The 25,647-nt window shown below is 35.8% G+C and overlaps 1 protein-coding gene across 1 annotated transcript; it reads left to right on the forward strand.

Moving 5' to 3' along the window:
* The first annotated feature begins 528 nt into the window (after positions 1-528).
* On the forward strand, positions 529-25,377 carry LOC128986699 (calphotin-like). Its single transcript, XM_054407193.1, has 5 exons — positions 529-622; positions 19,709-20,038; positions 22,740-22,874; positions 23,123-23,989; positions 24,652-25,377. The coding sequence occupies exons 1-5, from the start codon at positions 611-613 to the stop codon at positions 24,817-24,819; spliced, it is 1,512 nt and encodes a 503-aa protein (XP_054263168.1). The 5' UTR covers positions 529-610; the 3' UTR covers positions 24,820-25,377.
* The last annotated feature ends 270 nt before the right edge of the window (positions 25,378-25,647 follow it).

Below are 25,647 nucleotides of genomic sequence, written 5' to 3' on the forward strand. Positions count from 1 at the left end.
CAACGTTACATGTTGATCAACGCTAGCTGCACGTTGTATGATACAATCTGCAACGTTACATATTGATCATTACTAGGTGCAAGTTGTATGATACAATCTGCACGTTACATGTTGATAAACACTAGCTGCAAGATGTATGATAAAATCTGCAACGTTACATATTGACCAACGCTAGCTGCACGTTGTATGATACAATCTGCTACGTTACATGTTTATCAACACTAGCTCCAAGTTGTATGATATAACCTGCACGTTACAAGTCGATTAACGTTGCTAGTTGAAAGTTGTATTTTGCAAACCACACGTTATATGTCCAACGTCACTTTCAACACGTTGAATGTTGCAAGCCACTCGTTATATGTTCAACGGCACTTTCTCCACGTTGTATGTTAGAAGCCACACGTTATGTTCAACGTACTTACTTCACATTGTATGTTAAAGCCACACGTTATATATTAATTGTTACCAGTTACACGTTATAATGTTTAACGTTGCTAGTTGTACGCCGTCGGTCGAGCTGTTCGACCACGACCTTGTCAGAGCCTATAAAGGTCCCTGTTGCTTGTCCAGCGTCTACTCGCGAGTTCTACCTGAAGCGCGACCGTCCACAATGAAACTGATCGTAAGTATTTATCAATTAATTACTTCGTTTACTAACAAGTTTTTAACAATAGTCCAAGACATATAAAACCTGTGCCACTTACTAATTATGTATGTTCGTCAATTAAACATTACTGTTAATTCCAGTGTCAACATGTAATTAATTAAAAGCTTCCCACAAATCATTACAGTACTACGTTTCATGCCGAAAGTTAATTAGATAATCAAACCGATTTGATGATTTTAACATGTAGATTTTATATATTGCAGATGTATGTTTATTGAAAGTAACCTTAAATACCGGAAAATATACAATATATAAACACCAAATATGGCTCACTAAAAATGTGTATATTATTTTTCGTGTTTTATTACTACTTATAGTTTCTAACTGAAATTTTCCGGTATTTAAGGTTACTTTCAATAAACATATATCTGCAATGTGTTTTATTTTGACTTTGCACTTTTAATTTAATTTGTTTGAATTTGAGACCAACAAAATATTAGGTATTTTCAAGCTTAAAGATCATTTACAAACTTTTATTTACCATTACAGTACAGCACAATAAACCGAAAAGTGTGAATATTTATTAATTCTTTATTCGACGGTCAACCTGATTTACATATTGTTGTGTGATGACTCGTTAACGTGGGGATTACCGATACTTATGAACCACAGTAAATAATTTAAATACTAGTTAGACTATTCAAGCTGTTAATAGAATTATACTTATGAACTTATGGTAATCACTAATCAGTTATTTATAGTTCCATCCCATTAAAGTCAATATACACGAAATGAATTAAACTACAAATTTGAATTCAGAGCGAATTTGTATTTACATTGAAAGTGGTTTAATAGCACTAAGCTTTTAGATAAAGGATAAAGTACGGCACATTATCTGGTGTAAACGCGTCCAGGGCGAATAAAGCGAGGTAGTCGTTTCCGATAAATCAGCGACGTGAATAAGTGTTATCAAGGCAATAAATTGAGGCGCCAGCCAGCGCCGCGCCACCCTGACTGAGATATCCGCTGACGTCACAGATACCCCCTCCCCCTCCCACGACGTCATAATACCAACTTACCTTTCTGATAATAATAATAGTCCATGCTTATCATGCTAATCTGATAATGGCTAATATCGCCTATACTAAGATATCAGCTGACGCCACAGATACCCCCTCACCCGACGTCATAACACGAACTTACCTTTCTTATAATAATAATCCTTGCTTATCATGCTAAACTGATTAACTATATACCTAAAATACCACCACAACTGAGATGTCAGGTGATAATGACTAATATCGCCAATACTAAGATATCAGCTGACGCCACAGATACCCCCTCCCCCGACGTCATAATACATACTTATCTTTCTGATAATAATAATCCATGCATATCATGCTAAACTGATTAACTATCTATCTAGAAACAACTGAGGTATCAGCCAAAACCCTCCCCTTACCACAGACGTAATAATACAAACTTATCTCTCTGATAATAATATACCTTGCTTATCACTGCTTAACTATCTACCTAGAATCTCACCACAACTGATATATCAGCTGACGTTATAGATACCCCCTCCCTGACGTCATAACACCAACTTACCTCTCTGATAATAATAATCCCTGCTAGTTGTGGTCAAACAATTGACTACATGTCTACATTATTATAATATCACCACCAATGAGTTATCATTGATTTACAAATACCCCCTTTCCAAAACCCCCTTTAATTAACAAAATCAACCCATATCTACAGTCCACACCAACATACCTAAAATATTACAAAAGAAATATTATTTCGAAAAGGGTTGTACAAGCATAATTTATGGTAAGTAAGTAACTGTCGTCGTTTTCCGAGTTGAGCATTCCGATAATAATTTTTTTATGGATTTACCTCACATATTTGGTAATCGTTAGTGATTAAATGTTTCTTTTAGATACACTTGCATAGTTACTAGAACAGTTTGCATTTACAGTGAATATAGAATATGGAGTTTTGCCAATTACTCTTAGTTAATTAGCTAATTATTCGTTATGTTTGGTAGTTTATTAGAATTTCATCACATGGGTATTTACAATTTTGTCATTTAATCAAAATATACGTGTGTCAGCAATGAAATCCCTTATTTAAATGGCACTAGAGTGAATTAAACTGTCCGTCTAAATGTAGTTTGAAAATGAACGATATTTTGGTATCCGCCCACTAACTTTGAACAGGCTTTATCCGCCCGACTTAACAACTTCTTACTTTATATAAGCTTTATATTGTATCGCCCACTCCATAATAAAAAGTGTACAGTATAAGCAAAGATTTTATAAACGTATACATTACAAGAACAAATATTAAAAGTTTTCTGAAACCTAGTTTCATGCCGTGGCTTACAGGATTATTAAATAAAGCCTGAGATTTACATTAAATTGTTTTAAAGAAATGTTTAGTAATCCGAACTGATGTAGCGGTAAGTGTCACGGGTTAAATATGCCTACTTCTTTCTTCAATATTAAAATTTGTGTACATAAAATCTACTCTCTATTTTATACTATTTATATTTTGGATTACATTCTAATTAGTTTGTTGCAGTGGTAAGGCAAGAAACAATGTTACTAGTTGTAATCAAATGAAATGCACAAAATGATAACTTTGAGCACACGATTAAATAATGTTGTAATTTTAATAATTCTTAATCATTAATTACTTTGAACAATCATTACGTTTCAGAGATAATGTTTCTAATTTGATAAGTTGAAACAAATAACAACATATACAGTATGTGTATACAGTACACTTGTATTGTTGTATGTTATAACAAATTCGTATACAGTTTAAAAAAATAATGTTAATCGGTTGAAAAGAAGACAGGTTTTCGTAAACGGGAACGCATTTTCAATTTCCCAAACCAACAGATTTACATGCAATCAGTTTGTTTACAGACAGCTCCACCTAAATTAGATTTCAAGCAAACACTTTTTTTAAATGCTTTTTAGAGAATGGTTGGAGTTGTGTTGCCTTATTTATAGTAATATTTTGATGTAAAACTTGTAAAACAACTAATGAATAGTAAAGCAAATAGAATATAGGATAATAATAAGGGCGGTTACGGCAAAGGGTTAAAGTCCCCGTTAAAAAAGTACAACTTAAATCCCCTAAGCTACTGATATAATAAAGATGAATGGCATTTTTCCATTTTCCATTTGGTAGTTTTTATTTTTTGTCCTTTGTCAATATTAACTATTTACCTTATTATGTTTAAAGTTGACCTTGCTCAGTAAAATATACATACTACTCATATCACTCACGATGATTAGTACACATTTGAGAAAACATCTAAACTATATTTTATGTTAAGTTTGTTTGACTTTTAAAGCGAAAACCCGATCGTAGTATGTTAATGTAAGCAACATCATTCCTCTACCCAGGTTTATGACAGTGGCTATGGTCTCATACTCAATAGGTAATTTCCCTTTTACTCTAGGATTTTTGGTCAATTCAACAACTTGAACGATTCAGCTTTGTTCCACAAGAATATAAACTATCCATCTCCGTGAGTCGCTCTAGAGCTGTAATTAATCTCAGGCATATAAACTACTTTAATTTAATGGAAAAAATTAAACATCAATTTTCTTTCATTGTTAGTTAAGACATTTTACAACAAAATGAATCCACATAAATCCTATCCTTTTCCATTCAATTCATCACATACCCTACATTAGTAACTCATAGTTAAACAATCAAACAAGAATATATTAACTTGACATCAATGACTTGCATCAATTTAGTTTTGTAACAAAACTTCAAGCATCACTAAACAGTAATACTACACCGAAACTCCACAGCCACTTCACAAGTCATACAGTAGCTAGCCGCAGAGGAGTTTGTTTAGTTGTTTGTTGCTTAGATGGAGATATTCTCTATATCTCAGGGATAAAACAGCCTCGTTTGGAAGATATTCAATACTATAAACATTTAATTGCTTTTGGAGCTATAAGCCAAAATGTACTATGCACATTGGAGTCCTATTTTATAAAATTCTTGGAAAATTGTTGATAGGTACCGTAACAATGTCAAGGAATGTGCTCTACCAAGCTATCGGACAACAGTTCATTTGTACAAGTTACGTTAGAACTCAGCAACTGTAATGGACAAAACATAAAATAATCAATCCTTTGTTAGTATTTACCAGTTGTGATCAACTCAAGTAAACTTACGATTACAAGAATACGTCAAGTGAAATTATTTTAAGAAATTACTTCAGGAATCATAGCTGACAATATTACTGTGAACCGCATTAATACCTTATTCTCAAAAGGGAATGGGTGAAAATCTGTTGCTAAATAATTTTAATCCCCAAATAAATAATTGCAAAAATAAACAACCATTAATTTTTTAAGTAAACATATTTACGTTCTGGCATAACACAGTTAACAAGTTCACTTGCAGTAATGTTAATGTTGATATTAACTGCAGCTCCAGGAATCGCTACAGCTCTGTGAGTTTATAGCTGAACTGCACTTGTTAATCAATATTCTGCTGCGTAACACAACTATCAAGTATACTTGCAGTAATGTTATGTTGATATTAACTGCAGCTCCAGGAACCGTCACAGCTCTGTGAGTTTATAGCTGAACTGCACTTGTTAATCAATACTCTGCTGCGTAACACAGTTATCAAGTATACTTGCAGTAATGTTATGTTGATATTAACTGCAGCTCCAGGAATCGCTACAGCTCTGTGAGTTTATAGCTGAACTGCACTTGTTAATCAATACTCTGCTGCGTAACACAGTTATCAAGTATACTTGCAGTAATGTTATGTTGATATTAACTGCAGCTCCAGGAATCGCTACAGCTCTGTGAGTTTATAGCTGAACTGCACTTGTTAATCAATACTCTGCTGCGTAACACAGTTATCAAGTATACTTAGCAGTAATGTTATGTTGATATTAACTGCAGCTCCAGGAATCGCTACAGCTCTGTGAGTTTATAGCTGAACTGCACTTGTTAATCAATACTCTGCTGCGTAACACAGTTATCAAGTATACTAGCAGTAATGTTATGTTGATATTAACTGCAGCTCCAGGAATCGCTACAGCTCTGTGAGTTTATAGCTGAACTGCACTTGTTAATCAATACTCTGCTGCGTAACACAGTTATCAAGTATACTAGCAGTAATGTTATGTTGATATTAACTGCAGCTCCAGGAATCGCTACAGCTATGTGAGTTTATAGCTGAACTGCACTTGTTAATCAATACTCTGCTGCGTAACACAGTTATCAAGTATACTAGCAGTAATGTTATGTTGATATTAACTGCAGCTCCAGGAATCGCTACAGCTCTGTGAGTTTATAGCTGAACTGCACTTGTTAATCAATACTCTGCTGCGTAACACAGTTATCAAGTATACTAGCAGTAATGTTATGTTGATATTAACTGCAGCTCCAGGAATCGCTACAGCTCTGTGAGTTTATAGCTGAACTGCACTTGTTAATCAATACTCTGCTGCGTAACACAGTTATCAAGTATACTTGCAGTAATGTTATGTTGATATTAACTGCAGCTCCAGGAATCGCTACAGCTCTGTGAGTGTATGGATGGACTGCACTTGTTAATCAATACTCTGCTACATAACACAGTTATCAAGTATACTAGCAGTAATGTTATGTTGATATTAACTGCAGCTCCAGGAATCGCTACAGCTCTGTGAGTTTATAGCTGAACTGCACTTGTTAATCAATACTCTGCTGCGTAACACAGTTATCAAGTATACTTGCAGTAATGTTATGTTGATATTAACTGCAGCTCCAGGAATCGCTACAGCTCTGTGAGTGTATGGATGGACTGCACTTGTTAATCAATACTCTGCTACATAACACAGTTATCAAGTATACTAGCAGTAATGTTATGTTGATATTAACTGCAGCTCCAGGAATCGCTACAGCTCTGTGAGTTTATAGCTGAACTGCACTTGTTAATCAATACTCTGCTGCGTAACACAGTTATTAAGTATACTCGCAGTAATGTTATGTTGATATTAACTGCAGCTCCTGGAATCGCTACAGCTCTGTGAGTGTATGGATGGACTGCCCTTGTTAATCAATACTCTGCTACATAACTCAGTTATCAAGTATACTAGCAGTAATGTTATGTTGATATTAACTGCAGCTCCAGGAATCGCTACAGCTCTGTGAGTTTATAGCTGAACTGCACTTGTTAATCAATACTCTGCTGCGTAACACAGTTATCAAGTATACTTGCATTAATGTTATGTTGATATTAACTGCTGCTCCTGGAATCGCTACAGCTCTGTGAGTGTATGGATGGACTGCCCTTGTTAATCAATACTCTGCTACATAACTCAGTTATCAAGTATACTAGCAGTAATGTTATGTTGATATTAACTGCAGCTCCAGGAATCGCTACAGCTCTGTGAGTTTATAGCTGAACTGCACTTGTTAATCAATACTCTGCTGTGTAACACAGTTATCAAGTATACTTGCAGTAATGTTATGTTGATATTAACTGCAGCTCCAGGAACCGTCACAGCTCTGTGAGTGTACGGCTGAACTGCACTTGTTAATCAATACTCTGCTGCGTAACACAGTTATTAAGTATACTCGCAGTAATGTTATGTTGATATTAACTGTAGCTCCAGGAATCGCTACAGCTCTGTGAGTTTATAGCTGAACTGCACTTGTTAATCAATACTCTGCTGCGTAACACAGTTATCAAGTATACTTGCAGTAATGTTATGTTGATATTAACTGCAGCTCCAGGAATCGCTACAGCTCTGTGAGTGTATGGATGGACTGCACTTGTTAATCAATACTCTGCTACATAACACAGTTATCAAGTATACTAGCAGTAATGTTATGTTGATATTAACTGCAGCTCCAGGAATCGCTACAGCTCTGTGAGTTTATAGCTGAACTGCACTTGTTAATCAATACTCTGCTGCGTAACACAGTTATCAAGTATACTTGCACTAATGTTATGTTGATATTAACTGTAGCTCCAGGAATCGCTACAGCTCTGTGAGTGTATGGCTGAACTGCACTTGTTAATCAATACTCTGCTGTGTAACGTACCTGTTAAGTACACTTATGGTTTTGTTAATTTAATAAACTTTTCGCGATACCCTAATTTGGTATTCCGTGGGTGTATACTTTCACTATATTTGTTTATTAAGACCCAGACCCACTGTGCTACGAGCTACCCATTTAACTGGTATTGAAATATTTTACAATCATAACGTTTTACGGTGCATTATTTCTCAGCTGTACAAAGCCGCCAAATTCGTTCCAAAGGTACTGCAGTAGTGTTAATGTGTTTAATGTCATTTCCGCTCCAGGCCACGATAGAGCTCCGGGATTGTGACCTTAACCTTCCCTCCATCGATTTCTGTCGCGTTGTTCCGATTTGTTTTGTTTTGACTGCAACTCGTTAAATTGTCGTAATATACTTATTGATTTATCTATGAGGAAATGTACTACACAATCCTGTCAGACCCAAACTCAATCTTGTAGAAAGAAAATATTTACAATCAATTTGATGCATATTATATTGGCCGTGCTACTTCTTAGTTTAAATTTTAATGTGCCATTCAACTTTACATTACAAAAAAAAATTAGTTTCCTAAACAATAAGGTTGACTGCTACGTTTTGATGCTTTTTCATACATTTCAATTAGTTCGAATTGACAAATATTGGAAATGTCCCCATCCATGCGAGAAATCGCTTGATTGTGTAGCATATGTTTGGCAGAACGGAAGCGCGGGCGTTAGTTACATGGAGATACAGAGCACCATTTCAGCCCACACTACACTGGGCTCCTGCTGAGACATATACATACAACTGCTGAGTCAGCTTGGTCTACGGTTCTTGCTAAACACTAAAAAGGCTGGGTTAACAATGTAAATTCAGTTCAAAACATTCACTCGGATAGTGGAATATTCAATTTATACAGCTTTTACTACATGTTTACATCATTTCTGTGGACATAAAACTAACTCAGAGTTTGCGCGTACATCCCCAAAGTTTAGAGAGCCACTCGATTCGACCGTTTCATCAAGCCTCGTGTAACAATCAATTACCAAACTCCGCCGCAGTAAAGATCAGAGCCCGTGATAAAGCTGGTCCTCAGACAAGAGCGATCGTTGTGTGGCGATGGATGTGTTTATGTGAGTGGAGAGTTGAGAGAAGAGAGGTCATCGTTTATGTCTCAGACTCCTCGGTGCCAAACAACAAAGGCAAACAATTGATACAGATTATTTTGTTTGGTGAGCCACGCAAAGTGATTCGCATTTTTTATGTGTACTGCGACTTTTATTTACGTATACAGTCTATTATGATTTTGGAGGTTTCTTTTTAAATATACTGAATTTTTTACATTACATTTATTTAGGGTGCATTATAAAAAATGGTTTACAAAATGCATTTTATAAATATAAACTTTTATTAGAAATTCAATAAGCTGTCTTCAGCTTTAAAATTTTTTTAAAACATATAGGGATCCAAATGTATACAGTGTCTTCAATAATATTTTGTATAGTTTTTATAGTTTAAAATATTATTATTAACATAATAATTATTTTTTTGGATGTTGGATATTGTGTAATGAAAGGAACGGCGATTTCGAAGAAAAAAACATTTTTTCTCATATAGGTTTGTATGGATGAAACGGCCAATATATGTTTATTTAGACTCGATTCGAAATGTAAAAATTTTTTTGAGAAACACACGGAACAGACGGTAAAACAAGATAGGAGGAACTGTTAATTATGCAAGAGTGTTGCTAGGCAGAGTTATCTGTGGTTATACTGTAGGCATCGCTTCAAATAGCAAGCGCACGTGTGGTAATAGTTATGTTTCATGTATACAAGTGATATTTTAGTTAGAAGAGATTATCCAATAACTGATGATCAGGCGAGACTCCGGTTAAGGTTGAGGTTGAGGTATCAGTATCAGCACGATACAACGACCTTGCCGACGCCCACCCGACCTTGAGGGCGAACCGGTTGTTCCGCGTGCTTGCATAACTGTATCACTACCAACAGAACCAACAGTGAACAGTAACACAAGTACCAAGCGTATCATTACTAATAGTACTAAGCACACAGCTACAGACAGAGCAAATGAAATAACTACTTACAATACTAACCACAGTATTACCAACAGTACCAACCACATAATTACCACCAGGGCCAATCAAATATCTACCAACAGTACCAATCACATCATTACCACCTGAACCAATCAAATAACTACTTACAATACTAACCACAGTATTACCAACAGTACCAACCACATTATTACCACCAGGACCAATCAAATAACTACCAACAGTACCAACCACATTATTACCACCAACACCAATCAAATAACTACTTACAATACTAACCACAGTATTACCAACAGTACCAACCACATAATTACCACCAGGGCCAATCAAATATCTACCAACAGTACCAATCACATCATTACCACCAGGACCAATCAAATAACTACTTACAATACTAACCACAGTATTACCAACAGTACCAACCACATAATTACCACCAGGACTAATCAAATAACTACCAACAGTACCAACCACATCATTACCACCAGGGCCAATCAAATATCTACCAACAGTACTAACCACAGTATTACCAACAGTACCAACCACATAATTACCACCAGGGCCAATCAAATAACTACCAACAGTACCAACCACATCATTACCACCAGGGCCAATCAAATATCTACCAATAGTACCAACCACATCATTACCACCAGGGCCAATCAAATAACTACCAACAGTACCAACAACACAATTAGTATCAGGACCAATCAAATAACTACCAACAGTACCAACCACACAATTAGTATCAGGACCAATCAAATAACTACCAACAGTACCAGCCACATCATTACGACCAGTACCAATCAAATCACTACCAACAGTACCAACCACATCATTACCCCCAATACCAAAGAGATTGCCACTTAAAAGTTCCAACCGCATCATTAACCAAGAGTATTAATCACATATTTACCAACCGTACAAACAACATAGTTATTAAGAGTACCTATTAAATAATCACCAATAGTAAAAACAACATCATAACCAAGAATACCAATCACGTAATTAACCAGACCCCAGCATACTCCACAGTAAGCAACACAGCTTGTATCACAGTCAGTTGTGATGGGTTGTAATTTAGAACCCATCGCCACCAACAATGAAACGAATGAAACGAATGAAACGAATGAAACTAATGAAACTAATGAAACGAATAAAACGAATGAAACGAATGAAACGAATGATACGAATGAAACGAATGAAACGAATGAAACTAATGAAACGAATGAAACGAATGAAACGAATGAAATTAATGAACATGATTAATTTAATCAGGCAATGTTAAGGCCACACATAAGGATAAAGAAATAAGGACTGAATATGTAAGAACGTTCTGAATTCCGTACAGTAAAATATGATCTCATTACTACACACTGCCACAGTTAGTAGTCAATAATACATTGAGTATGCTAAATGAGGAAATTATCAGAAAAAGTACCAGGGGACCGAGCCATGGCTCGGTATAGTTTGTTTCGATTGTAAAAACAATTTAAGGGAAACTCACGTTTTATGTACCACTAATTTTCAATTTTGGCTTTTATTATTTGAGTTTCAGTAGAATTTCAATTTATTACGATGGAAATGATCCTGAATACAGCTGTCCAAATTATTTAAACTATCCAAAATGAGTGCATACAAATTGAAAATATGAGTGTAACATTTTGAGTTGACGCCCGTGTACTCAAACGTCACCAATACGAAACACTCATCAATACTTGCTCCATTTCCATCTTTGCTCAAAAGTTACAACTGATATTTTCCCCTTTGTACTGTATAATGTAGTTAGCTAGTAGGCCTACTGTGGATGTATTTTTGTAAACACATGTTACATTACAATACAAGTCTTTTGCTTACTTTTTCCTTGTCATATTTATTTAGCATCCCATAAGACCAATGGTTAATTTTTTAATTTTCAAATGAGTTGTGTAGTGAAATAAGAGTTTTCCTGAGGTAGTGCCTGTCGCTGATCACGTTTCTTGGGCTATAAGTCCCCAATTCCAACATTTTGTCAAAATCCTTTCGCTGGACTTCAAGATATATATTAAATACAGACAAACATGCATAGCTCGTATTAGAATATAGAATGGGATAGGATAAATAGCTGTAACCCTATTCACTATAACTATAACTATTCTTTAAAATGCCCATGTTATTCTTATGGAGACTAAGTAAACTGTTGTAGTTTGCTTGTTTATGAACATGTTTTGATCAAATTTGGAAAATGCATTAATTTCATACTAAATTATTACATTTTACAAAAAAACACCTTTTTACCCTCCCTGTTGCAGCAAACCTAAGTACTCCGTTAAACTTTTATTTAAATAGGGAATAAATGTGATACTTCTAAGGAGACATTTTAGTGTAAATCCAATCAGGGAAATGGAAATTCGCTTAGTCTGTAGGTTTGCTGCGGCGGGGGTATTTTTAAGTCAGTTTCAGTTTCTTATCATGAATAAATAGTTAAAATTATCGTAACATGGGTTGTTTCCAAGGAAACGTAATGTGAAACGGCAGCATTTAGCAATGTTTTTAATTTTTTGTACTTCTGGCCTTTTTTAGTGTGCTCTAGTGGCGAAACGGTTCGTCGTAGAAACAAACATTTTATAAGAAACTTGTAGTAAATTTTGCCATCTTTAATTTTACAAAGCAGGATTTTCTCAAAAACCCATACTTACCGAGATTTGCCCGAAAAACCAAAAAAGTGCCCAAATTTTAAGGTTTTTCACAAAATAACCAATGTTCCGGGTAAAATATCTGTCAGCAAACCTAATATTCGTGTTCAGCGACCCAAAAAACATAAAGAAAAGTGATGATTAGGACTGTACCTAAACTTTCTGCTAACTTTCCTAATATGCCTAGACTATTAAGAGTTCTTGGTTAGAAACTAAGGTACATATTGGCTCCTACATTAAACATATTTAATATCTATACCGGTATCATAAAAAAATATTAATCTAAACCATCTACTCAAGGAAGTATTGTTAGGAAGTATTGTTAATGAGTGTATGATGAGTTGCGCGATTTTGTAGTCTTGTCAGTGACTAAGGGCGACATGTTCCTTAGACACAGCTGTTAATTGATAGCCCATATAGCTAATGGCAACTAAGGGACCTACAGTTTAGAGTGGAATCCGAACCACATTTTTCCCTTGGTATTTAACGAATTAGTCTAATTATCAGGATAGTACTGCGGATAGTCGAGTACTCACTCGTGCGGACGTTAATCCACACCAGGGAGCATCGTATCCACAGTGTATGCCTATAAAATATCCACAATTCGTGTTATCATACATCTGAATTAAAGTAGATTAAAATAGCATGATCTACTTAACGAGTTAAAATAACATCAAGGTTGAATTTTGATTGTAACGAAACCTAAGATGATATCGGGACCTTAGACTCATGAGGATCTAAACTCTAGCTCTAGATTGTTTAAAATATGATCGGATATTGGCGGAGGGAGGAATGAGATGGGATTGAGTTGAGAAGATAACAAATGGTGCACTTCGACATCTCCGATGAGATGGAAAAAGTTCATTGCGTATCGAGGGCTACCGATCTATTTGTCACTCTGCTCGCCATGTGGCTCGGTAGTGGTGAGTTAAACGGTCTGATGGGACAAGATAAGTTGACAATTTGCAAAATTCCGTCAAAATAAGTCAAATAGTTTTGTGAAGATTTATTATTTTCTGTAGTATTTTTAATGTTTGACAATTTTCTGTACACTATTTTAATTATAATTTGCCAAAACTGTTTCCAGGGCTGTTGTTTAGTGAGACAGTAGTAATACATTGTGTTGCATAATTTTGATTTTATATATAGACATTTTTTCTTTGAATAATACCATTTAAGTTGTATACCTAGTATGTATTTTTAATAATATATACGTTTAAAAAAATAAGTTGGTCCAACCTGCAATTTTAAAATTGCTTCAGTTTGTAAGTTCGTTATATTACTAAAAATTCCTAATTTTATGAAAAAAAGGTTAAAATAATTTTGTTTAGCATTTAAAGTTTACTATTAAACGACACCTAGCTCCAAAAGTTTAAAAAGAAATAACTAAAATATCAGATTTTTGATACATTAAGGCAAAATGTACCCTGACTAGCTTAAGTCTTTTGGAACATAGGTGTTTTCTACCATACGTCTGTTCACTTTCAAAAAGACACCAAGTTTCATAAAGATCGGTTGGGAATTTTAATATAAACATTTTTATGAATAAAAAACAAAATGGCGAATATGTGGGTAGAGCATCTATAAGCATTTTCGGACAAACCTTCATATGAACTTTATTTCTTCTTTTTGTATGAGGAATCATGTCCCAAAGTTTTTACGCGTTTGGACACCCTGAATATTTTCTATAAATTAATATACTGTTCAAAGCAAGCATAATGTTAACGTACAATCTTCTATATATCAACAAGACAATTTTAAAAGACACATACGTGTGTTGAACAATACTAAAACACATATACTACAAAGTAAACTTTTATTTAATTACTATACTTATATTAGCAAAAAGTAACACCATCTAAAATGAAGTTAGAATCAGTCTTCAAAATAAAAGCAGATGAAACCAAAGTACTTTCATCCAACTTGTTGAAAGCTCAACGCTTTGTACAGGCTAAAGTGGTTTAGATGAGATCAGTGCATCACCACGAATTACTTATTCAATCTCCTCTCACAGTTAACACTTGCCAATTGTTTGGCTACCCTGCAATAATGCTAGAGTAATGAACAATTAATATAAACCAACAAAATAAAAACTATGTTTTTTTATACTAAGGGACTTAAAAGTCTCAAGAACGAATAATAAGATGAAGTTACTTAAATATTTTTATGGTGTGTTCAATACTAACATAATTCAATGTTGAATTGATCGGGGAATATAAAAACATCCATTATGCTGTAAATAATTCGGTCATCGTAATTCATCCACAAAATATTCCGTTTTAATCTAATTTGAGCGAATACTTGTAATATTCATTTAGTTCACACGATTACAACTAAACTTAAAATGTATTAAAACGCTCCAGTAGTTCTGGCAATCTATCAAACACTGGGATAAAAAAAAATTAAAAACACAAAATTAAGCTAATTAAAAAAGGTTACAATATATATTTTACTTTGTTAATGTATTTCAATGAAACACGACACAGATTTTGTGGTGTGACAATGAAACAATAACACATTCAGTCGATCTAACCCGGGCAGATAGTCGGCACAAAGCCACCTGGATCGATCGCAGCGGCTCCTCACCAGGTGCACTAACTATTCACAGTGCACTGATAGGGATATTAGTATCAACAAGATACCCCATGTAGGGACCCACTTAGAACAAATACGCTGATGTTGGCATCAACAAGATAAGCTAAGCCAAGGACCCACGTAGAACAAAATATTCACTGATGTTAGCATCGACAAGAGACAAGATAAGCTAAGCCAGGAACCCACGTAGATTAAATATTCACTTGTATCAGTATCAACAAGATAAGCTAAGCCAGGGACCCACGTAGAACAAATATTCACTTGTATCAGTATCAACAAGATAAGCTAAGCCAGGGACCCATGTAGAACAAATATTCACTTGTATCAGTATCAACAAGATAAGCTAAGCCAGGGACCCACGTAGAACAAATATTCACTTGTATCAGTATCAACAAGATAAGCTAAGCCAGGGACCTACGTAATTCACTTATTCAGCATCAACAAAAATAACTATACCAGTGACCAACGTAGATACTCTACGCAAGATAAACTGATATCGTCATCAACAAGATAAGCAAAGACAGATCCCGGAGAGGAGCAAGTATACTCTAAAACCTTGTTAGCATCAAGAAAGCTGAGTCTGGCACCGGCGTAGTATAAATATACAATTATATTAGCATGAACAATATCAGCTACGCCAAAAACCATTGTAAAGGAAATACACACTAAAAGCAGATTAGTCAAGATAAACTATTAGCTAGATATAAGCATACACCAAATATACACTGATGTTAACATAAACTAGGTGTGATACATTAACATGGATTAACATTAATATATAACGTATGGACAAGATAAGTCGAGAGAAATGTGTAGAGCATTTTAATTAAACTTATATCAATCACAGGTCAATTCACTGTCACGTGTTGACAATAGACGTAAATATTAATAACAATTATTTAAATGTAAATTTGTTTGTGTATTTACGTTAAATCTGAGACTTTTATACATACTATAGCTTCATAATAATCTCAAAATGAAAAACTAATATACAGTTTACCTGTGAATTCCTAAAACTGAGTTTGAAAACATAATTAAAGTAAACTCTGCTCACATTTTTGTATCAACTATATAAATTCTGGAGAAACAGGTTCATTTACCAAACTATACCAAGATAAGGTTCAAAGACTGTATAAAACTATACACTTTACTATACAGACAAAGTAGGATAATCAAGATACTCGGAAACAAACTGTATCCTACACTGAGATAGCTGGGCGTTGGTTTTAATTTTCAAACGAAACATAAGATTAATGATGGCCATCGCGTAGCGTTCACAATGTATACTCGTATACACGCTCAGACAGAGGATTGTCATCACCGGTGTGTTTTAAAGTTTGATTTGTACACAGTTGTTAGATAACTTACAAAGTAAATAGGTGTTTCTTGATTTAAATTTACACCAAAAATTCGTTAATTATAAGTATTAAGGCTTAAGTTTTAATCCAAAAACTAAAAATAAATTATATGAACAGATTTTAATCAGAGGGACGAGAAAAATATTTCATTGGTAAAAAAAAAACACTAGAACCAATGTATACAATGTATAGTTTATGCTAGAATAAAAGTTTTTATATTGTATTTACATAAAAATGTTCAGTTAAATAAAGCAGAACTCAAAAAAACTGTTCATCTTAAAAAAGTTGAATATGTTCTTGGAAAAGAGAAACGGCCTAAAATAAGGAATCGCTGGAAAAGGAGACACTTTTACTAAAAAGACGCGGTTATAAAATATTGGCCACGTGGATCAAAGTGGCACATCTGCCGTGATTGCTCGCCGCGCCGCCTGGCGAAGGGTTTTGTAAATAATCGGGTCTTCTATATTACATCATTTCTCCCTCTCTTTCAATCCTCCTTTAGTTTACGAGTTTTGTCACCAACAATAGATTTTGGACACCAGCTAATTATTATTAGGTAATATTAAGTATTATTAGGTACATTACTAAACCCCTTTACTTTAGGTTTAGTAACTTTTAGTTACTAAATACTTCGGTTACTTCATTAGCATAGATAAATTATCGACGTAACAAAATTTACCAATCTATAGGCCTATATATAATTCCGTAAGTCAAATTTTTGTAAAGAAATTGTGAGTGACTGGATGGCCGTAGAAGGATGGGAGGGGTCTTATTTTAAAGGTCTTGACGTGAATTTTGAGGGAAAACTATTCATTTTTCTTATTTTTTACCATAAATTCGCAACAGAATAAAACTTTTCCCATTAAAACAACATGGGGTTTAATTTGTTTACATCTTTTGAAATTAAAACAGCTGTGCCACAGATTTGAAAACAGTGATCAATACACGCATTTGGTTTACTTTTGGCCAGTCAACTATGAAATGTATACTATAATAAAACTGAAATATTGAAGATTAGTCGGAAAATTCTTTGTTTATATTTAAATTATATACTCAAGTTTCATTTTTTCATGCTTTTACGTTATTGTCGTGTTAAAGGAATAAACGACATAGAATAAATATTCTGTATAAATAATCAAAGAGTCGAAATTAAATCTAACTTCTGTTTTGTTTTTATTTTTAAATCATATGTTCAAGTTTATTTTAAATGATGTTGTTTTCTTTATATTTCTACACATTTTAAGGTTAAGGTTGTGTAAATATATACAACTAAAATAACCTATAAATGTTATCGGTTCTAAAATGGTGTATTTGCATTCCTTCGTAAGTAAATTTTTTTAGTGCAGTGAATATACAACGTAGAGTAATCATATTCGATCATACTTTTATAAAATCACCAGGGATTCAAGATGTTTTGGTATGTAGGCTGCTGGATATATATTCTTTTCATTATAAGTACTGTAATTAATATGAACGCCAGGGGAATACCACAAAGGCGGGGAACTGTTCATAGGAATGACAGTGCGCGTAGGAGAGCAAGAGTAGATAATGACGAACTTATTAATCAAGATATGTTACAACCCCTTTTTAGGAGACCCATGGTAGACGAGAGAAATGTAAAGATCCATGATGCAGGATTACTGGACCAAGAGTGCATTAAATGTAGTGCTCTTCATTTTAGAGAAGAACTAACGAATAATCATTTTATGACATGTTGCCATAACGGACCTTCCTCAGTCAAAAACTAATGTAGAACTTAAAAGTTTGTTTGAAGAGAGCCCACAACTGTATAAATTCATTCGACAATGCAACAGTGCGATGGCTTTTGCTTATTTTTCAGCCAGTAAGAAAGATATTCCAGGAAAAGGACCATACTGTTTCAAAATTCAAGGACAGATTTATCGTTCAATCTCAGATTTGCTGCCTCAACATGATGAAGACCCCGTGTATGGCCAATTGTACATTATTGACACATCAACGGCAACAGAAATTCGTCAAAGGCGTCGAGAAAATAGGGACTTAAAACCTGAAATATTGTCAAAACTAGCTGAAATTCTATTAGAAAATCCATTTGCACAAATTTACAAAAGAGCTTCGGAAGAAATGGTTGTACAAGGTGACAGTGAATTAGAACTTAGGTTTGTAGACAGGATAAATATGGATCGTCGTAGGTATAATAAGCCTACTGCAGATGAAATTGCAGGCGTCTTCAATTCATCTGAAGGCGAACCTCCAATGAATTTTTAAAATTTCACACAGGGAAGCTTTTATTTATCCTCATTAACCACAAGACCAAAGCTACCTTAGTAAACCAGTATTTATTCACAAACAATGATATGTTTGCTGCCTTTTCATGTTAAACCACTGGAGTGATTCAAATTATTTATTGAAAATGACATCAACAAAAGCAAACAAAGAAGAACAACAAACTGGTTTTTACACAAAAGATATGGTGTAGGGATGCCTATTCTGACACATAGATAACGTTATTCTGAGTTTGTTTAAATACCGGTATTGCAAAAAGTTGTTTTACATTTGAGCTTTTTAGGGACTTATGTCCCTACAAGCCACTAGTCTTTATTAAGTTTTTGTCAAACTGATCTGTATAATTGTGTCAAAATATGCTTAAAAAGAAACAATTCTATTCTGTAATAAAAATACGCACTCGTTTACATGACTTAAATATATTCAACGCTTTAACTAAACGTTTAAACCACATTTAAACAGTTTTCCAAAGTCATTAATTGTAATTATTTACACATAGCTTAATTCTGAAGATGAAATCACAACCAAAGTTGTGTAATAAGTAGTCTAATGTTGTAATTTCACTGAGTGGTTACTAACGACCGCAGAAAAGTTTTTAATAGTGATTGTGAAGTTCTTAAGTCAGTGAGAACCTATGAGGATTTATATTAGTGATATAAGTTCATTAATAGTAATTAATCAATTAATGGTAATTAATACGATTAATTTATATGTATTATTAGGGCTATCCTCCTAGGTGATAACATGGTACCGGTAGTATATTATACTGAAGTTGATATTGAAATACTGATTGAATTAGAACTGAAATTTACAATCCAACATAATATTTTCTGTTGTTGCGTAATATCATAGACTAATAAGCAACACAGTATGTTTTGTCTATGGTAATATCAAACGCTGTAGCCCCTAACAAAACATTAGTTCGGCGGTGTATTTTACCAAGATGTTTTAGAATCGGTGGTGAACTTAACTTGGCAGCAAATGAGTAGAATATCCTCCATACTACAATTTTGATTCGTTTGTAATTGTTTTAGTTCATATGTCACAGGGATGTTATAGTTTCTGATGTTCATTATTATTTTTGTAGTTGGCTTTGTCCGCATTTGTTTGTGCGACTTTGGCCGCGCCGTCGAGACCTATAGTGGTGCCGGAGCTGCCTCACGCTGTTCACGCCACCCCCATAGTTCACGCCGCCCCCGCTGTTCACGCCGCCCCCGCTGCTGTGGTCGCCGCCCCCGTAGCCGTAGTCTCCAGCCAGTCCCACGCCCAGGATGAGCTCGGTCAGTACAGCTACAGCTACAGCAACCCTCTCTCCTCCAAGGTGGAGACCAAGACAGTTGACGGTATCACTAGAGGAGGTTACTCCTACCTCGACTCCCACGGCCTCGTCCAGAGTGTCAACTACGTCTCTGATGACGTAAGTACTTTGCTTGTATGTCATTACTTGTGTGTTGGAACAGTTTATCACAGGATCACGTGCAGACTACAATATTATCTAACAAAGTTCTATCGGTTCTAAAACTAAATAAATTACATACATATATAATCTGTATGTATTACATGGATTTGCAATACATTAAAAAGCTACATTTGCAACAAGAAACATGCAGGGTAAAATATGTAATGAACATTGACTCTGAACTTGATATGCCCAACAAATAAAACAAAAAACTCTATGTTTTTGTATGCTAAAGCTTTTTAATATCAAATTGTTCTGTATTTACAATGTAAAATCTGCGAAAACTTGTCATTTTCCTTAACAGGACAAAGTAATTACCAATAGACGAATTGACCAGCTTCCATGACAGTTTATCTCGCACAGAAAATGGTGATAAGATGTTCGACCCGGGACTATTCCCTCTTAAGATTACAAGGAATTACGGTTTATCAACCGAGTGGTATAGTATGGTTAGAAGTGGATTGATGCCTTTTTGAAAGGAGTATCGTGGTACTCCAAAATGTCTTCAATCGAAAACAATGATATCACTTGTATATTTATCTTTGATCAGAGGTGGAATCATACTTCTATTTTGTTTATCATCGTTTAGTGACGTAGACGTAGAGTAGATTACTTCCCCATTCTATGAGCATAAACCAATATTAAGCAGGTTCATGTTAAAGGATGCCCCATTAACTTGTACATTAAAGTCAGTGCTTTAGAGACATGTACTGCTGCAGTGATTGCTTCTACCTCACGTGTTTCTGTGGTCTACAAAAGTAGAGAAGTACAGTCAGTATACAGACTCGTTTGGAGTCACAACAATAAAGTGTGAAACCTTGACAAATTACTGAGGTGTTAGTTGAAACGACGTTTTACCTGTTTTTATTAATTAGCTGTAATTAGGTTTCACATTGTGCAGTAATTTTAAACAGTTGCCTCGTTATCATATAATACTAGGAGTTTTAAATCCTGAGAAAAACTCTGGGGTCCTAAACGATGGCCATAAATAAGCAGCACTTGTTAGTCGAAAAGAACTTCAAGAAGTACAATAACCGTTTTAGAAAGTCTTGTTGAAATAAAACCGTAACTGAAGGCGCACTTAAACTGCTTAAACACACCTTCAAAGTGTTAAGTCCCATTTAAGCCAGCAATAAATTGATTGCGTGCCATTGGCCTGGGTGGGGGGGGGTTGGCTTGAGTCGGCCGGCCTGGGTAACGAAGTTATAAAAGTCCCAGACCCAACTGATCTTGATTACGGTTGTCCTGATTACCAACTTTCAGAGCAAATCTGATTGCAGTTCATTAGTTTCTTGATGTTTGGATTTTCAAAGTCAGCGACTTTAATTTCCTACTCAGCGTTTTTACATCTTTAATTACATTTCTTTCTCAATGTTGTCATTCCTTTGCACCCTTTTCTGAAATATACTAAAGATTAACAATGAAATGAAAATTAAATGTAAATTTCCGTTCATGAAATAAAAACATAATAAGGTTTATATACATAAAACGTATACATAAATTTAAAATGCTTACATGTTAATTAATAATTACTAAGCATGTAAATTCGAAGGCAAGTGTATTATCATGGTATTATATAGGTACCTAGGCTTAACATTTTCAAATGCACAAATCAAAGTGAAATAGTTGTTCGGCAAGAAAATTTTGTTGATGCGGTTATCGCTGTATGATTATATCAAAAGTTTAAGTTCTGACATTGTTTAAACTAACAAAAAATGGGTGAAGTTTTAGGGTTCCAGACTTGATTATTGGCCATGTACTTATGTTGTGACCCCACAATCCCACATGAGTCTGTATGCTGACCATTGTTGCGCTATATTGTCTATTGTTGTACACTATAGAAATACGTGAGGTAGAAGCAATCACTCCAGTAGTACATGTCTTGATCTCTACAACACTGACTTTAAATAAAAAGTTATCGGAGTATCCTTAACATTAAGTTAAAATAATTAATCTTTATATTTTTTATTTTAAGCTGGTTTTTGACCATTGGAAGGTAAAATAAAATAAACATTTACTAGCTTTTTTTGGCTAGCTTTGCCTCCTCTCACGCTGCACTCCCGGCCTTCCGAAACCGCTTATGTACCTTTTTAATGTACATTTTTTCATTACCATGGCAAAAGACCGGCTAGCGTGAAGTTTCCACATACCAGCTTCAAAATTTAATACCCCCGATGAAATGAATAATATATTATATTCATTTGAATGAATATACATATATATTTGAACGAATATAGGTATTGGCTTCTAGGGCTACCAAAATGAAAAAGGATATCGGCCCCGGGCGCAGGTCTTACCGTGCTAACTACGGTAATAGCAACTTTCCTATAGGGAAAAGGGGTTTGAATATTTCCTTTCGAAGAAATCTCTTTAGTGTCATTATTATTCGCTCAGAGATACAGCAACCAACCTACAACCACACAATGGCTTGTAGGCGAAAATGCCTTGCAATGTAAGTGGGAAAAAGTCCCGGATCAGCCGTAAAATTGTGGGACTAACTCCTGAAAATGTTTCAATAATTTACCAGTGTTCGAAAGCTAGAGGAGGTCGTCTCAAGGAACCGTGTAAATAAGTGCTAACTAGAGCTATATCTGTGTTGACAGGAAGGCATTTCAGCTATTATTTTGTTTTGAATATGTATGGTACCCTGTGTGTATAGGTGAACGGTTTCCGTGTGGCCGCCTCCAACTTGCCCCTAGGACCGGTGACGCCGCAGCATGACGAGCCCCTGGTAGCTGCTGAGAAGGCCAAGGCAGTCGCTGCCCTGCACGAGGCCGCCGCCCATGACGCCGCGGTGAGTAAATCGGTCCTGGATACTGGATCTTACCGTACCAACTACAATAAATTATACTTCCCAATAGGGGGGGGGGGCTATTGTTTATCAAATTAGATAATTAAATCTATTAGTAAGACACAGTCAAAGATTCGTAAAGACTTTAGCCAGTATGTGTTGAAAAGTTGACACATATGTAACATTAATGTGTGTTTTTTTTCGTTCAATACGTGTAGCCCTAATATGACAGTTTAAATATTATATTTCAGATTGCCCACGAGAACGAAGTGTCCCATGGCCCATCACCAGTGTTCGTGGAGGCCCCCGTAGCCCACGGTCCTGCGCCCACTGTTTTTGTACCTGCTGCTCCCGCTGCCCCTTCTACTCCGGCCCCACCAGAGGTACACGTAACTCCCGCACCCATCACCTATGTATCTCCTTCTGCTGCTCCCGTGGTCTCTGTAACTCCAGCTCCCTATCACGCTCCTACCCCTGCACCCTACGTAGCCCATGTCACTCCATCCTCATACGCTGCTCCCGCTGAGCACGCTCACTCATATGCCACGGTGGAACTCGACTCCTCTGACTTCCCTCCACCTTCACCACAAGTCTACTTCCACCCCTCCTCCGTGGCTGTTCCACACGATGCCGCTCCTTCGCCACAACCTACCGTCGTCCCTGTTGTTCCTGCAGAACCTTCTCCAACTCCAGTGATTGTCGCCTCACCCTCACCCTCTCCAGTGTCTTACGTTTCGCCTGAGGTTCATGTCACCCCGGGCCCAGCTCTTCCTCTGGCACACGCTGCCCCCGCTTTTCACGCCACCCCCGTAGTTCACGCTGCCCCCGCTGTTCACGCTGCCCCCACTGTTCACGCTGCCCCCGCTGTTCACGCCACCCCCGTAGTTCACGCCGCCCCCGCTGTTCACGCCGCCCCCGCTGCTGTGGTCGCCGCCCCCGTTGCCGTAGTCTCCAGCCAGTCCCACGCCCAGGATGAGCTCGGTCAGTACAGCTACAGCTACAGCAACCCTCTCTCCTCCAAGGTGGAGACCAAGACAGTTGACGGCATCACTAGAGGAGGTTACTCCTACCTCGACTCCCACGGCCTCGTCCAGAGTGTCAACTACGTCTCTGATGACGTAAGTACTGCTAAGTATACACGAGCACACACCGACTATTCCTTTCAATAATTAGTTATAATAAGAAGCATATTAACAATACCTAATTTAATTTTTTTACCATTAGTAATGGTTTTCGCTGCCCTCTAGTTTAAAAATAGTTTAAAAGGTGTTTTAATGGTTTTATCAATTTTGCTCTAAAACAGCGGGGGAGGGGTTTATTTCATTGTCTTCATCCTCTAATTATTAAGTTTTATATTTATGACCTACAGCTTTGCAAATCTTAACATATTCCAAGTTTACTACCTTAGCTGAAAACTTAAAAGGCTCTGAACACACTTTAATTCAACAAACGAATCTGGTATTGACCAGATACATAATTTTTGTTTTTGCTTCGAGGTTAATGGGGAGTTTTAATAATATCCGTTTATTCAAGCTTTGAGCAAATCCTCAAAAATGACAGTTTTTTACATTGAAAGTAAAAGGTAGAGGTCATTTTTTAATTATACAGATATAAAGATTGGCTTCAATATTCGCAAGTAAAAGGTGAAATTAATTAGGGCCAATCCATTCTTTCTTCACTCAGTACTTATATACAAAATCGTAATTAAGTACTGTATATAGAAAAGTAGCAGTTGCGCTTTTGAAAGAAAAAAAAATTGAATTGATTACCTATTTTAAAGCACAACGGGTTCCGAGTGGCAGCCTCCAACTTGCCGACGGCCGCGGTGCCCGTGGACATCCCTGACAGCCACGACGTGGCTGCAGCCAAGCAGGTGTTCTTCAGCGAGTTGGCCAGAGCTAAGGCAGCTGCGGAGGCGGCCCCTGATCCACACGCTCACGAGTACTAGACAGTAGACAGTAGACACTTCAGCTGTAGACCACACAGCACAATCCTTCTAGAATAGCAAAGATAAATTATATCGAGCCATTTAAGATGCCATCATTTTTCGTTATTAAATGTAGGACAAATCATTATGACTGATCCACCGTTCGTTTATTATTTGTACGAACACGCGTTCAATTCGAGCTATATGGATATCACTCATGTTAAAATAACTATAAATATAAATTGCTGCTTGCAAAGTAAAATTTACCGCAATACAATGTTCCAGTAGTTGAGTGGTGGCAAAATTGTTGTCTTGTGTAGTGCAAGCATTACTTTTGATAGCCACATTATATACGACAGTACACTGTTCAAAATACACTGGAAATTATCGAATCTTGTCAATTGAATATGTAATCAATCACTCAGCTTTGTTCTGCATTTATTAACTTTAAGTCCTTCGCAACTCAATACGACCTAAGCTTGTAGTAAGTAATTGTATTTTGTACTTATGTTAAGTAATTTAAGCAAATGTGATAATAATTTATGTCTTGAGTAGTATTTTAATAAAATATTAATGCAAGTCAGTATTTTTATTATACCTAAACAATCTTCCAAACATTGTATATTAATCTATAATGGTGTTAATATTATTAGCCTATCAAATGTGAGACCGGGTACGCGTTTCTCCTTATTCAACAATATACAATATATGTATACATATAAGGAAAGAGAGGAAGCAAACCTTACATATAGTATAGAATATTCTCAACAGAGCTAGGATGACCAGTGCCCACCCACGTACAGTAAGGCTACATAGCAGTGTTAAGTGGCCTGCCTGTGACAGTGGCGA

This window comes from Macrosteles quadrilineatus, unplaced genomic scaffold (assembly GCF_028750875.1).
Source record: "Macrosteles quadrilineatus isolate MER2022 unplaced genomic scaffold, UCM_ALF_1.0 Scaffold_1__1_contigs__length_201487025, whole genome shotgun sequence".
NCBI classification, from domain to species: Eukaryota; Metazoa; Arthropoda; class Insecta; order Hemiptera; family Cicadellidae; genus Macrosteles; species Macrosteles quadrilineatus.